Source organism: Tauraco erythrolophus, chromosome 11, assembly GCF_009769465.1.
Source record: "Tauraco erythrolophus isolate bTauEry1 chromosome 11, bTauEry1.pri, whole genome shotgun sequence".
NCBI classification, from domain to species: Eukaryota; Metazoa; Chordata; class Aves; order Musophagiformes; family Musophagidae; genus Tauraco; species Tauraco erythrolophus.
In genome coordinates this window covers 21,162,320-21,177,232 of record NC_141475.1, presented here as the reverse complement: position 1 = coordinate 21,177,232, position 14,913 = coordinate 21,162,320, and the positions used below count along the sequence as shown (strand labels likewise).

At 39.1% G+C, this 14,913-nt stretch overlaps 1 protein-coding gene across 5 annotated transcripts in view; it reads left to right on the top strand.

Annotated features, from left to right (window-relative positions):
- FXR1 (FMR1 autosomal homolog 1) overlaps positions 1-14,913 on the top strand; it is a 37,070-nt gene that overhangs the window by 14,398 nt on the left and 7,759 nt on the right. For 4 of the 5 annotated variants that reach the window (XR_015222399.1, XM_086618146.1, XM_086618145.1 and 1 more), the window contains exons 4-12: positions 947-1,018; positions 3,206-3,354; positions 3,799-3,892; positions 4,799-4,915; positions 5,014-5,184; positions 10,053-10,131; positions 12,602-12,711; positions 13,671-13,757; positions 14,394-14,601. Coding sequence is in view for 4 of the 5 variants with exons in the window: in XM_086618146.1 (XP_086474272.1) it covers positions 947-1,018; positions 3,206-3,354; positions 3,799-3,892; positions 4,799-4,915; positions 5,014-5,184; positions 10,053-10,131; positions 12,602-12,711; positions 13,671-13,757; positions 14,394-14,601 (1,087 nt within the window). In the remaining variant the exon portion in view is untranslated. The remainder of the gene's footprint in view (positions 1-946; positions 1,019-3,205; positions 3,355-3,798; positions 3,893-4,798; positions 4,916-5,013; positions 5,185-10,052; positions 10,132-12,601; positions 12,712-13,670; positions 13,758-14,393; positions 14,602-14,913) is intronic. The other variant, XM_086618147.1, reaches the window with a different exon arrangement.

Here is a 14,913-nt window from a genome sequence, read left to right as displayed (position 1 = left end):
CAGTAAGAGTTTTAACCCTGATGAAATATCTGGTAGGAAATTGTACTGTTTCACAGAGAAACGGTGTTAATTAGAAATGATGTATTAAACCAGGAAATTGAAAGGTGCATGTTCTGTTCCCAGCTCATTGTAGGATCTTTATTAATTTTGTGATTAGTTTGACTTCTGCTTTTTATTTTCCTTCTCCTTAAAAATCAAAGTAATGAGTTTCTTCAGAATACCTTTATAGTTTTGGACTAGTAATCTAAGAAACAGGTGCTGTTTTTTTCTGTTATTTTATTTGAAATACATGCTAGTTGTTGGCTTTGTTAGAGGTTAAATGTAAAGGTTTATATTCTACCTCCCTGCTATTGCAAAATTTCTTGTTTGGTCTGCATGTAAATGACTTTTGGCCTGTCAGAAGTGTGTGAGGAGAAATGAAACTTAGAGCAGATGAGGAAAATGAAAGTTTCAGAAGTCGTCTCTTCTACAGCTGATCTTGTGTTGACTTGATAATGTTTGTTAAATGTGAAATATGTAGTCATGTGATGACTTGGTTCATTTCAGCAGTGCTAGGTATATCAAGCAAGCCAAGGACAAAACAAAAATCTTACTTGTGGAGGTACCTCTGCGTGTGAACTTTCAGTGTGAAGGAAATGTTTGAATTTAGTGAGGAATTGCCACTGAGTAAGCATTGAGTCAAGGTTTTATCTTCCTTTAGAATTTTCTGTTGAATTGTCAGTAATATATGCAAATGAAATCTGTTTACAATCCTTGTAATGTAAAATAATAACTTGTGCAGGAAGCACGTGCCTGGATAATTTATAGAAAAATTACTTTTGTGTAGAATACGGTTCCATTTTAATGAAAACTAGAAAAGTCGGGATGTTGTTTCTTTATTATGTGTGCGGGCAAGTGAATTTTGTCTGTATGTGCTCTCAGTGTCTCTTACTACGTTCATTTTCAGGTTTATTCTCGAGCAAACGATCAAGAACCTTGTGGCTGGTGGCTGGCAAAAGTTCGAATGATGAAAGGAGAGGTAAATTATTTTAAAATTGACTGATTTCATGCTGTTACGTTAAATACAGTAAACACAAACAGTCTTTGCAGTGGAAAAACTATGAATAAAGTACTACAAATACAAAACCATGACAAAATAGAATTGTAAGTTGAGATCACTGTGGAGTGACCCATGCTGCGTTACACAGTTGAGGGTTGGGTTACAGCTGAGCAAGTCACTTCCAATATTAGTAGTTTAGTTGCTTGGAGGGCTGTGTGTGTGCATAACAGGACTTGTAACAAACCTGCTTTGTGAGTTGAACCTGCTGCTGAAAAATAACTAAAGCAGTACACTTCACCTGTGGTTGAAGTATGTTTTAACACCATAGAGTAAGCATGCTCTAGCTATGCATGTGTATTGCTGTGAGATCTTCTTTGTGTAGGTGTTTCTGTTGAGTGCAGCGGAAAGACCCTGGTCGATTTGCTTGTACACAGGTCACATTTGTATTTACCATTGACTGTCAGAGAAGCAGCTGCAAAGTAACTTGCACATTCACCGAAGTGTACAGCCCTGTGACAGTGTCTGATACAGTCTCATTGAAGCTTTATTTTGTGAAATGACAGCAAGAGAGTTTGGCTTCATAGTAGGAAGGGTCCTGTGTTTTGATGCTTCCTACTGTATTAGATTCCTAAAACCAAAGGAAACCGAGTTGAGGAAAAACATTGTCCTGTTTCTGGTTTGTTTAAAAACTGTCAACAAATAGTAACTGCTGTTGAGCCTGTAAGGCCAAGGTGGTGGTAAAAAGTTATGAAAGGAGGATTATATGTCTTGATTCTTGTGGATGAACAGCTTGTTAGGGAAATGAGACAAACTGATTGGAATTATAGAGTTTGTCATTTGGGGCTAATGCGCTTCTCCTATGTAACAGAAGTTTGAAATTTTGCTATCAGGTACCTTTCTATGCTGTGTTTTTTAAAAAAAAAAAAATAGTTGTAAAAGAAAAATTTTTAATTCTGAGTTTAAATTCAGTTGTTAATTTTCTAGTATTTTTGACAAGGAAAAAGAATGATTTTTCATGCTCAGATGTCTGGCATCTTTATACAGCATTGTCAAATTAGTTGTTTTATAGAATTGGCCCCCAAAAAAACCTTCACAGTTCAAGTTTGGCTTCTTTGTGCAGTCTTTAACACTGTTCCATATTCAAATTTTTTTCCTTAAAGTAAATGTGAATTTCACAAACAACTCATGTAGCTAATGATAATTAGTTTTGTGATTGTTCTGGTAACCAGAAGTATCTTTAACTATAGGAGTAGTTCTCTTAAGTTTAGTTGTCTGCTTAGTATTTATTCATTATTACGTAACTTGTTTTGTGATATGTTTCAAAGCAGCTTTATATGATTAGGATGATACCTAAGCTAAACTTGAAATTGTCGTGTGGAAAGGTATGTCCCTACCTTAGTGATTTCCGTTTTCCTGATACTTGAGTAAATTGTGTGTTGACAAAAACAGATACCAGTTTTGAGGCAGGAAGAGGACAGAGTACTGCTGCACTCCTAAATTGCGTACAGGTGGAAGGGAGGATAGGAGAAGGCTGCATCCCTCGCAGAGCTAGGCTTCAGGGATACTGTGCACACAAGCTTCTTTATACTTGCATGTGTTGGGTCGAAGGGTAGGAGTAGATTACTCGTAGCTGTTAAATCTTCTTAGTTCTCTTGCCTTCCTAAATTTGGGATAGTATGTATCAAAAAGATTGAATTTTCCTTTTGATGTAACGTGACTCACAGTGAGTTTGCCCATTGAATCAGTGGATTTGCCTTTTTTTTTTTCCCTTAAAACTGTTGCAGAGCAAATACTTCTGTGAAGAATGAGTTAAGTTTGCTTCTCTGTTAGGTATTTTTTAGAATTGGAGCTCCAATAAACATTTTGAATTTTGGAACTTGTAGATATCTGAAGAGGGATGGGCATGAGAGAAATCAAAGGTGCTTTTGTGGGGAACTGAAATTATGCTGATATGGTGCCCTGACTTCACTGAGGTATAGATGGGTACCGAAATACATACATCTAAGCTCATTAGTGTAGAATTGTGGCATTATATCAACTCAGATTTAGGCTTTAGTTTATATATATATTCATATTTTTTACTTTCTTGGTGATGCTGATAGTGTTACTATGTTTTTGTTGTTCCTTACTTGAAGTTATCATTTAAAAAATAAAATTCTTCCGTAGTTTTATGTCATTGAATATGCTGCTTGTGATGCCACTTACAATGAAATTGTCACTTACGAACGACTCCGACCTGTGAATCAAAACAAAACTGTCAAAAAGAACACCTTTTTCAAGTGCACAGTGGATGTCCCTGAAGATCTGAGAGACGCGTGAGTAACTGCACACTTTAATAAGGCATTTATACAGTGTTTGAGAGGCGCAAACCCCACTTGGCTTACACTTGCAAGGTCTGTGAAGAACCTTAAGGGTGGCTGTGGCTGCAGTAGCTGCTTCAGCAACTGCCGACTGGGATCCCTGCTGAGCTTCTGGGTGGGGACAAAAAGTTCTGAGGTGGGAGCTTCAGGTCTTGCTTTAGGCTTGTACAGGTGATGTGCTCAGAGTGGTCCTCTGGTGCTGAGACTTGTCAAATAACAGTGATGACGTACAGTCCACAGGGAAGTCAGCTCTTGAACTATGTGAAGGAGAATGGGAATTTTCCAGTTGCTGAACAGTCTTTGCCATAAACTACTGAAACATTCTTGCTTCTGATCATGATGTTTACACATTCTGTTTTGATGCAGCTTGTTGAAATAACAAACATTTTGTCTCCTTAGGTGTGCTAATGAAAACGCACATAAGGATTTCAAGAAAGCTGTGGGAGCATGTCGAATTTTTTATCATGCTGAAACTGCTCAGTTAATAATACTGGTAAGTAATTATTTCTACGTAAGTGTTGCGTGAATTTTCAGTATATTATTTATGGGAAGTATATAGCCAGCTGTGAAGTTGTATGGAAGATGGTTTAATATTCAAGCTATGTAAGTTGTGAGAGATTTAATGTAAGTAGATGCAATAAAATTTTATCTTTGGGGATAGGCCTTTTGGAGGGGCTACAAGTACTGCACTGCATACAGGCTAAACTTAGGAGCAGCTTTCAGTCACATTGGTTTTGTGATTTTTGTCATCCACGGCTGAGTGCTGTTGCACTGATTCATGCAGATGGCTCAAAGCTAGCTCTAGCTTACTCTGCGCTGGAGCAATAGATTTCCCGCCCGCTGTGTGACACTGCGCACTTTGACTTACAGCTGGGTTTCCACATGAAGAACTGCATCAGTTCGGCATAGCTGTTAAGGAATTGTTCGCTTAGTCTTCTGTGACAGTTTTCTCTTATTACATAGACTTTTCTCAGCATTAGTTTCTCCTCACAGTTCTGTTTATTTAATATTATCCACTTGTACCTCACTCTCCAGAATTGTGTTTTCCTTGCTTGTTTCCTTAGCTCTGCAATTCAGACATTGAGTGACAATGATATTGTCACTGTCTGACTGTCTACCACTGTATGGTAGAATGATACTTGTTTGCCTGGGGAACATCAGGGGAGAGAGTTACTGTGTATATCCAGGAGCAAAATCTTTAGCGTAAAATATGGTGTGAGCGAGAACAGAAGACTGTTGGTTTGCAGAGGTGGTGCTGAATTTCTCATGCTTTGTTTTGAGGAAGAATAATGTCCATGTAAGTACTGGAAATTTAGATCATGTTTGTGATTTAGTTTAAATAGGTTCCTGATCTGGAGTTGCTTAAAAAATGAAACTTCATGTTCCTTCTCTTTTGTAGTCTGCCAGTGAAGCAACAGTGAAGAGAGTGAATATACTAAGTGACATGCATTTGCGCAGCATTCGTACCAAACTTATGCTTATGTCCAGAAACGAGGAAGCTACAAAACACTTGGAAGTAAGCCATAGCTTGTAATCCGTGTTGCTTGAAGCCGAACGCGTAAAGTGTGTTACGTTGAGTGCATATGGATGAGTCTTGCTTTGTTTTCCCTTCAGTGCACAAAACAGCTTGCTGCAGCATTTCATGAGGAATTTGTAGTCAGAGAAGATTTAATGGGACTTGCGATAGGAACACATGGCAGTAACATACAACAAGCCAGAAAGGTTCCAGGAGTTACTGCCATTGAACTTGAGGAGGATACTGGTACTTTCAGAATCTATGGAGAGGTAAGGGGGAAACTTCGTATGAATTTGAACGTTTCACTCTATATCTGCTTTTAGAGTGGTGAGAGCTGTACCCAGAACAAAGAACTGGAAATAGCTGAGTAGTCTGCTGAGTGTCTGTATACATAGTCACCCTATAGCAAGTTGTACTACATGGATTGGAAATAGAAGACTTAATTGCAGTTGTGACCTCCATAAGATGCGTTCTGTCCTGGTCAGTCCATGATGTACAGATTCTGTAGCTGCACTGTGCATCTCCATCAACCTTAGAGAAGTATCATTTGCTGCTATTTCAGTTGATCACAGATTTATTTACTGCCTTCAGACTGTATACGCTGTTTTTGTTGGTTCTTCCCTTTCTAGTTCATGCTGGTTTGCTCCAAATTACTTCAGTTTATGTACCACTCAGGAGGCAGAAGAGTAGAGATGAAGATACCACTGTCACCAGAGCAGACCCTGTCAGAACATTTCATTTTTATCCCATGTTACCAACTCTACAAGTGCCACTAACACCCGAGTCTCCAGTGTTAACACTTCTAGAAATCCTTGGTTGTCTGCTGTTTCAGGAATCTGTGATCTTGAGTTGTGCTCGATGCATGTCAGGAGCAGAACCCAATTGTGATCCAGTGGTCAGATGAAGTTGGTATTGCTGAGGGGAGGACAAACTTCTGTGCTTTTCAGTGTCTCTGAAGTTTGTGTCCTTTTTTTAGAAAACTTGAGACTTGAGGATGTCAGGGTGGCAACAGATCCTTTTTTGACCTAATACTACCAGTAAATCACATCTCGCAGTTCATGAAGAATCCAACAAAGTTCAAATGCAGTAGAATGTTTAGTTGTATTCCAGTTTCGATCTCTTTAAGGTGAATGACATGGTGCTGAAGCTTCTGGAAAGGTTGTGACTGTCACCAGCCTCTTACAGTAGTGCACAGCAATGATTATAAATACCAGATGCCTCCTAAATAAAAATGCCTTTAGATACGTCTGGCCTTGTCTTTCCTAGAAGTGATAGCTGCTTCTAGAAAAGCCAGGCAACCTAAATATTCCACATGACGAGGATTTCAGCATCCAGGTATACTTCTCTACTCTTTTTTCCCTCTTTTCAGCTGAAGTTGGCAAGCAGGCAGGCCCTAATGGCTGAGTGCGCAGACAGTTTTAGACTGAGAGATGTGTGGGAGTAGTGATCAAGTGTCCTTGGCACTGTAGTTGGGGTCTGAGGGTCTCCCATAGCCAACGTTCTGCATACAAATAAAAGTCCAGTGTTGTTCAGAGCCAGAATCTTTGAGGGAAGGAACAGGGAGATAAATTTTGAAGAATATTGGAAAGCTCTGATTAGAAGGAAGCTGAACTGTATGGGATGCTGTTCATGCTTTTACCTTGTCTGATTATGACCACTTTGATTCCAAGACGCTTCCCCTTCTGTCTGAACTGCTGATTGTGGTACAGTGCTGTGGTCTCTGTAACAGGTGAACTTCCGAGTTTGGACAGTGAGTGGCTGTCCCTGTTCTGGAAATCTTGTGCTTCTCCAGGGAGGGAGAGCCTTACCAGAAACAGAAAAGCTTCTCTTAGGCCTTCATTACTGGCAAAATTAAATGGCTTTCAATTCTTGTGCAGTTCTTAACACTTGAGCTTCTTCCCTTTCATACCATCTTTTTAAGATACTTAACTGTATGGTAACCGTTCCTTCGGATAGAAATATAGCAAGATCAGATTTATCCTAGCTTTCTCAGTAGACCATTACTGTTTTCCCTTTGGAGCTTTCATGAGCTCAGTTTCGTTTAAACTAGGAGATTAATAAACCTTTTATTTTATTTCTTGGAAAAAGACTTGTATCGCAATGGAAAAATTATTGTTCCCTGCCATGACTTACCTGCGTGGGATAAGGCTTTCCAAATGATTCCCAGTGCTAGTTCTGTTTATTCTGTTAGGCAACGTCTAAAAGAGCTACCAGGACTTTGGAGAGACTTTTGAAACCTTGTCTCAGAAACTGGTGTGAGACTCCTGAGACAGATCCACTGTTTGTAGTAGGAGTGCACTCCACCAGTGTGTAGCCACTAGATCTATGTTAGTGACTGTATTACAAAATGTTTTGCCTAAAATCTACAGCCATGCAGTTCTTGTTCAACACTCTTATTTAGAATTCTTCTGCTGCAAAAGTTATAATGCTGAGTTTAGAAAAATACCCTGCGTTTAATCTTTCTGTTAAAGACTCTTTGGGATGTGTTTTGATTGTGTGGGCTACTGTGTGAAGTAACCAAGGCATGAACGGACGTGTAGACTGTCATTGAAAGTAAGAAAGGTAGTTGCTAGTAACTGGAATTCTTTGAGGTCGTTAATCCATGTGCACACTGATTTTGAGAGTAAAAATTTTTTTCTTTTCCTTTTCTGAATTACTGACTGTGAGGAACTGGGAATACATTGTCTGAATCAGCTTTATGTGCTGTCTTGTGTTGGGGTGCGAAGGGGTCATACAGGTGGTAGGTGCACAGAAATTCGGAGCGCTTGTGGCAAAGTGTAGATATGCGTGTGGGTGCACTGGAGAACTGCAGTTACTGGCAGTTGTTGATTTTTGTCATTCTGACTGTTTCTGTGAGAGCAGTCACTGTTCCGTCATCTTTGGGGAAAAAAATGACAACGTGCCTCTGAGGCAGGACACTGTGAACTCTTTAGTTAATTCTGTCCTATGGGTAGAGCTCCTTGGAAGTGAAAAATTGCTAATGTGTGTTGAAGTTGGTATCGTTTTAGTAGTTGCTTTGAGTATGCAGCACAGCCTCTGCTCCCTAGAGCAACTTCCCGGTCATCTGTTTGCCGTGCTTTATTGCTTGTTTCAGTATCTTGAAATCCAGTTTGCCCATGCTTCTCATGCTGTCATTTTGACCTCTGCCAGAAGTAAAAGTTTGTGAAGTTTTTGTTCTTCTAGGGCTTCCCTGATTAGACTGAAAGATGCAGGAGCTGGTGATACTCCTATTTCATATGTTACTGAAAAAGATGGATGAAGGGGCTAAGGCATTAGTGTGAAATGGAAACTGTGCTCAAAAGCTGTCGTGACTGACTAGATGCTGAAATTTGTTCCTTAATTCTACACTTTTGCTCATTTGAAGCTTTGTTTCTTGTTTCAGCAGCTGTATAGCCTCAATTAACTGTCAGTTATTTCTGTTTAATAATAAAGCCATAAGAGAGCAATTGTAAGAGTTCTCCCCACTAACCAGAGATGCTGTCCTGTCTTGGAAAACACAGATGAACTGTGGCCATAAACGAGCGTTGGGGAAGGAGAGTGCCTTGGTTGTGGTGTTGCTTACAGCGTAGAGGCACTATGTGCTTAGGACAGACCGTTGGCCGTTTAGCAGTCACTGTAGAGTTCAGGTTGCACCAGTGTGATTTGGCTGCACTTGCAGGGTAAGTTTGTCTGAAGGTGCTTGTCATTCAGGCTGAGTTTCCTGTCAGGTGTAAGACAGGAGAGGAAGAGAAGAATTTTTGTAGAGAAAACAGCAGACTCCCTCCCTGTAGCCAGTTCTGAAGAGGCTTGGTGTGCCCTGTCTGTTCCCTCCTGTGCTGTCCTGCAGTGTCGTTGCTCCTGTGAATGCCCTGTTGGCCTGGCCGTGCTCTGATCGTAGCCTCCCAGCCTTTCTGCAGTGGGTCCCTTTCCAGAAGACACCAGTGGGCTGTGTGGTGGGAGGCCTTGAGAGTGCGCGCACACCTACCGGAGCAGCTGCTTTTGTCGTTGCGGCAGCGTTTCTCGCTGAGGATTAATGTGTGTTTGCAAACAGTGCTTGGTATTGAGACTGGCACGCAAAATGGATCCGTGACTGGTTTTATTGCTTGCTTTTTGTTCTCTTGAACGCTGAATAAGAGAACAGAAACTTCATAGAGGAGAGAACTTCTGACAGCTGTTTTGTTTAGGCTGTTCTGAAAAATCAGTACACATTTCTTACGGAAAAGGCTGTAAAGCCAGTCACTGCTTACAGTGAGCCTGTAAAGATCTGTGGAGAGATTGCCCTTCCGCCTTGGAAATGTCTTATCTTCATCAGGTGACATAATCTTTAGATACTGTCAAGGGACTAATGAGTCAAAAATTCATTTTCCCTGTTTTTTCACATGTGGCCTTCTGGGAAATGACTACTGTATTACGTGTTAAAAATTACCTTAAAAAATCAAAATAAACTTACATTGCTGGCAGTATCAATGGTAGCACAGGCTCTGTTGAACAAACTGGGTACTTCCAAAGCAGTTCAGAGGAAAATGCAGCGGGTGAGCTATAGTTTTGTGGCTTTCTCATCTAGTTGCAGCCATATAAATACGCATTCACTGTGACATCAGGCGAAATGAGATACATGATCCAAAGTTGCTTTTAACATAGTGTTCTTGTAAGCTGAATTTTCTGTGAATACAGGTAGGACCTCGTACAAATTTATTTCTCTTCAGTACAAAATCTTTGTGACAATTTTTATATTGATATATTTTTTTTTTAGAAATAATATTTGAAAATTGTGTCTTGATTTTGGAGAAAAAGGGTATAATTAGCTGTTTTTTCCCAGTTAATGTCTACCAGAAACTGCTTCAAGATATATCTGTAAGGTATTTTGTCTGGGTTTTAATGGTGAGAAGTTGCAGATAATACTTTAAAATGTCTTAAAATAGGGTGGGAAAAACTTGTTTGTTGTTTTTTTTTTTTACTGGTTTTGGTTTTTTTTTTTTTTTACTGATGCTTTTCTTTGTGACAGAGTTTTGTTTCTGGGTGTTGTACTCTATTAACAGTTCAAAACTAGATTAATCTTGTCTCTGTCCTTCTCTTTTTGAAAATAATTTTGATGTTTGGAAAGCTTGCAGCTGTGATACTGTTTTCACAAATAAACTTTTTTTTTTTTCATTTCCAGACTGCTGATGCAGTAAAAAAGGCTAGAAGTTACTTGGAATTTGTGGAGGATTTTATTCAAGTTCCCAGAAATCTTGTTGGTATGTAATACTGCTAAAACTTGAAAACTTAGGGAAAGGGAGACTGATCAGCATGACTCTGCAAAGAAGATTTACATGCCAGTACAATATTTGATTTCTCCGTTTAAGTAGAAAGTGATTAATCTTTTAAAACTATATATATCAGGGAATTAATAAATTACATGTATTATTGTTGAATAATACTTTGCCAGGATTTTAACACCTAAAATTGTTTGATTAGACTTGTACTAATTTAATGCTAATATTTGAAGTTTAGATTCTAGTGAAAAAAATAAATTAACTACTTAGAAGTGCTGAAACTGAATTCCAGAATTTAGTGTGGAAGTACTCCAGTTGAGTTGCAAGTATAACGCAAGACAATTCCCATGTTGTCGCTCCCTCCTGGGTTCAGATGTGTCAGAGGTGGTGCTGGATGGAGCTGGGCTGCTGTATGAAGAAGCAGTGCTCCTCAGTCTCATCCTCGGTTAGGAATGGGCTCAGTTTTGTGAAGGTGTAACTTCCCAGAATTTGTACATGAGTATTGTGGTAGCTCCTGTCTCCAAAGCTACCTAAAGGTGAGGTTAATTCCTGTTCCTCTGCAAGAGGAAAACACATCTTTCCCTAGTCCAGCCTTCACAGGGCTCTTTTCCCATTTCCCTCGTTCTACTCCTCTTCGGCTGCTTCTGCACTGGCTCCGGCAGCGTCCAGCTCGCAGGCAACACGGGCACGAAGGGAGTATTAAGAGTGCAGGTGTTGTGCCTGATTGAACAGCAGTTTGGATTATCCAAAGCAGAAATTAAAACCCATGCTCTAACCTCCTGTGATTTTGGGCTTAGAGCTTGCATATTACACACTATGCAATTTAAATAATTCATGTGCAAACTCCTAAAAATTAGACTATCGAGGTGTTATAACTTGAACAAGTTAAGGTGTAGCATTCTGTTGCTTGTTGCTTTTAAGAGGACCTCTGCAAATTATGTATCTGATGCAACTTGATGATTCTCCCATCTACCAATTGTTAAAACTTATTTCAAAATTGAGCAAATTCATTGTTCATTTGTGTATGAACACTTTTTTTTCTGTAATCTCACTTAGCAAACCTGGTTGCACCAAGGAACTTTGCTAAATCTAATATTTTACAAATTGAGGTTTTGAGGGGTTTTGATGTGAATATACCCACGTAGAAATCACGGCATCAGGCACAGTAATGCATTTAACTGAAAATGCTGCTTTTGAACAATTACGATACCAGTTTATGCCGAAGGCAGACAGACATCTTGTCCAAATCACCTCTGGCCGTACGTGTAAGCAGATATTTAGCCACACGGTACGAAGACACCCAGTTTAAAAGAAGTGGTGATCATGAAGGACTCAAATCGAAGGTACCGCGCTGTGCCCAGTGCGTTTCTTTCTGTACCAGGAGAGGAGAGTGCCATCTGCCGAATTGCCAGTTTCAGCTACTGAAGTTCCTTGGGACTGAGGACTTTTTCCCAAATACTGGCCAACCGTTATCCAGGGAACAATGTTTAAGGTTATCATGGGTATGGTTTATTTGAGTAGTAACAGGATCACTGTGCAAAAGGAAGTGGTAGGCATACGGAATGGTGAGCTGGAACATGTTTTTATAAGACAAAAAGATACGAAAAAAGCTGCTGAGCTGTTTGAACTGTTGAGGGAAGGAAACAATTTTTAATGCTTTTTGCACTTCAATTTTTATCATGTTGATATCTGCTGTGAAGAATGTTCTTTATGGAGTATTCTGTCACAGATTTTTGGCTGTTACACCCTTTTTTCAGAGCTTCTACCTTCTTTTACTCATAATTTAATGTAAATGTTTTTGAGTGCCACATACCTGTAGCTGGGATGAAGAAATGTTTCCACATAACTTTAGTTTAAGGAGGAGCTAAAATCTTTTTATAAGGGAGGAGAGGAATAGTTTTGAGATTTAAACATACAAATTCTCAAATTCTGAAGAACCTTTTAGTTATTCTACTTTTTTCTTTTTTACGAGGCTCCTAACAAATGTATATTGCATAAGCCTGTCAGAATGTCAGGAAAGGTTGAATGAGGGTACATGTGGAGTCACGGCATCCAAGTAATTTTGATATATGGATTTGAAATAGGCGTTTGCAAAACTTCTGTGCCATTTTACTCTTAGTCGCATTCTATTTGAAGCTTGTGTGTAGTGGTGATCTTCATCAATACTTGTCATTCTATGTGTATATATGGAGAATTTAATTTTGGAAGTTTCACCTCTTTGTTCTGGCACAGTGTGGAGTTTTCTTTGGTGGTTGGTTTGTGGGTTTTTGTTGATTTTTTTTTTTTTTTGTTTTGTACTTCTGTGAAGTAGGAGAAGACTTTGAAATGATATGAATGGTAAAAGAGAGTCAGGTGGTTGTTACAATTACATAATACATAACTTAAAATATCAAGAAACCCATTAAAATATTTTGTGCACTGGTGCAAAATTAACCATTCTTGCCCTCTGAAGGAAAAGTGATTGGGAAAAATGGAAAAGTGATTCAGGAGATTGTAGACAAATCTGGAGTCGTCAGGGTGAGAATTGAAGGAGATAATGAAAATAAACTGCCTCGTGAAGATGTAAGTACTTTATTCTTTCTTCCTATGATTAGGTTTTTATTTTCAAAATCAGATATGTTGGATCTTTTAAGAAAGAATATGTAGGCAAATGTGTGCAGAAAGTGAGAATTTTGGAGGCATGACTCAAATTGAGTTGAGGTGCTGCCTCACGGCATGAAGTGGGATCATGGATTCATCTCTGCATAATTATGCATTTTGTAACTGCAGCCTTCGTGGCCTGTGCACCCCTTTTTTCATGGCCAGCCTGTAACGGCGATGTCGGTGTTACAAAAACATGGTATCTGATTTGGGTAGTTTTCTAGGATAGATACTTGTGGATTATTTAACGGAGCCAGTTTTATAACTTTTCTATGGATATAGAGAGAGCAATTTTTAAGTGTTTTTTCAGACTGGCATCTTGCAGAAAACCTTATATGAAACAATTGAAGAAAGGTGTTTTGCTGCTGAAGGAAGACTTTTTTTTTTTTAATCTTTCTCCTACATGTACGTAAGCCACATAACTAATTTGGTATTGATGGTGTTAATATTGTTCACATATTTTAAATATATGAGAACATAAGATTAAATTTTGTAAAGGTGCTTCATCTTGTAAGGTTGGTTTAATTAACCGCTGGACACTTGTGGACACTATGGATGCTTCTACACCCCCACAGTGATAAACACACACAGCACTTGTGTTGCATGGGGGGAATATAAATGCTGTATCTCCAGTTACCTCAGCTGCAGAGTAGGTTTTTGGGAAAGCTGGACAGTCTTAAGTCTTTAACATATAAGCCCCATCCTTACCTCTGTCTGAGCTATTTCTAGTGCATCCATGCAGCCTAAGATCCAGTTACTGTCTTTGCTTGCATAGCTCAGTTTTGTAAATTAAATAGATTTTTTGGTATAATTTAAATAGAAAGCATTTTTTGATGATAACGTTCTTCCTGAAAATAAGATTTGACATTTTGTTTCTGTAGGGAATGGTACCATTTGTGTTTGTTGGTACTAAAGAAAGCATTGGAAACGTCCAGGTTCTTCTAGAGTACCACATCGCGTATCTAAAGGTAAGTGTATTACATGCATTTCAGAATACAGAACCTGTAGAGAAAATTTTGATTGAAGTAATAGAATTTTTGAGCAGCAACTTCAGAGGGATTTGCAGTTTATAAGCTGTTCTTCTGCATATCGGGATTTAAGGTTTGGTGCCTTGAACCCACCCCTTGCCCATAGGTCTTACAGAGGCCTTTAAATACATTGTCACGGTTACGTAGTGCTGTTGGTGTTGAAGGGGTCAGGCTGTGAAGAACACTGTTCTGAGTGGCATTTGAGAAGTAATACGTGATTATTTTTTTGTCTGTGTTAGTGTTCTGTTGGTTGACTTAACAGAAATAATAAATTGTGTTAGTCAGTTTGCCTTTTTTTTTTTTACAATTTGACTAGAAAATGTGTAGTTAAGAAAGGTAATACTAGTCTTCAAAACAGTCTTGCAGCATAATGAGTTTAGAGAAAGAATTTAGATTTTTTCCAAAACTCGGAGATTGCAGAACTCATGGGTGAATTCCATTATCTGCCATCACCTTCAAGGTGGTGCTAACTCCTGTATAGGAATGCCAGTTTTTAAGGTGACTGGATGGACAATGGCGTTTTGTGAGAAAGAACATTTCTTTGTCAGCATTTCTTTTTTGTTTCCTTTTATGTAGGAAGTAGAACAACTAAGACTGGAAAGGCTCCAGATCGATGAACAATTGCGTCAGATTGGTATGGGTTTCAGACCTTCTTCTGCTAGAGTCCCCGAAAAAGAAAAGGGTTATACAACTGATGAGAGCACCCTCTCCTCAGTGCAAGGTTCCAGATCCTACAGTGGAAGAGGGAGAGGCCGCAGGGGCCCCAATTACACATCTGGTTATGGTGAGTTTTCTTGAGCATCTGTTGAGCAAGTCCTCAGCGTGCTTTTGAATCCATAACTGTCTCTAGATTTTCATGTGTTCAGCATCGTTACGTGAAGGTAGGGTTGAAGATTTAGAATTGCTGCTTTATTTTTTCCGTAGCTCAAAACACCTAATTAGACTTACGTTCTTGAAGTTAAGTTTTAAATTGCAAAAATGAACAAACAGAACTGATAACATCTTGTCCTTCAACGGCATTAGTTACAGCATACAAAGCTGGGAAGGAGAAAGAGCTACAGACACTCTTCAGGAGACACAAGAAGAATAAATTATC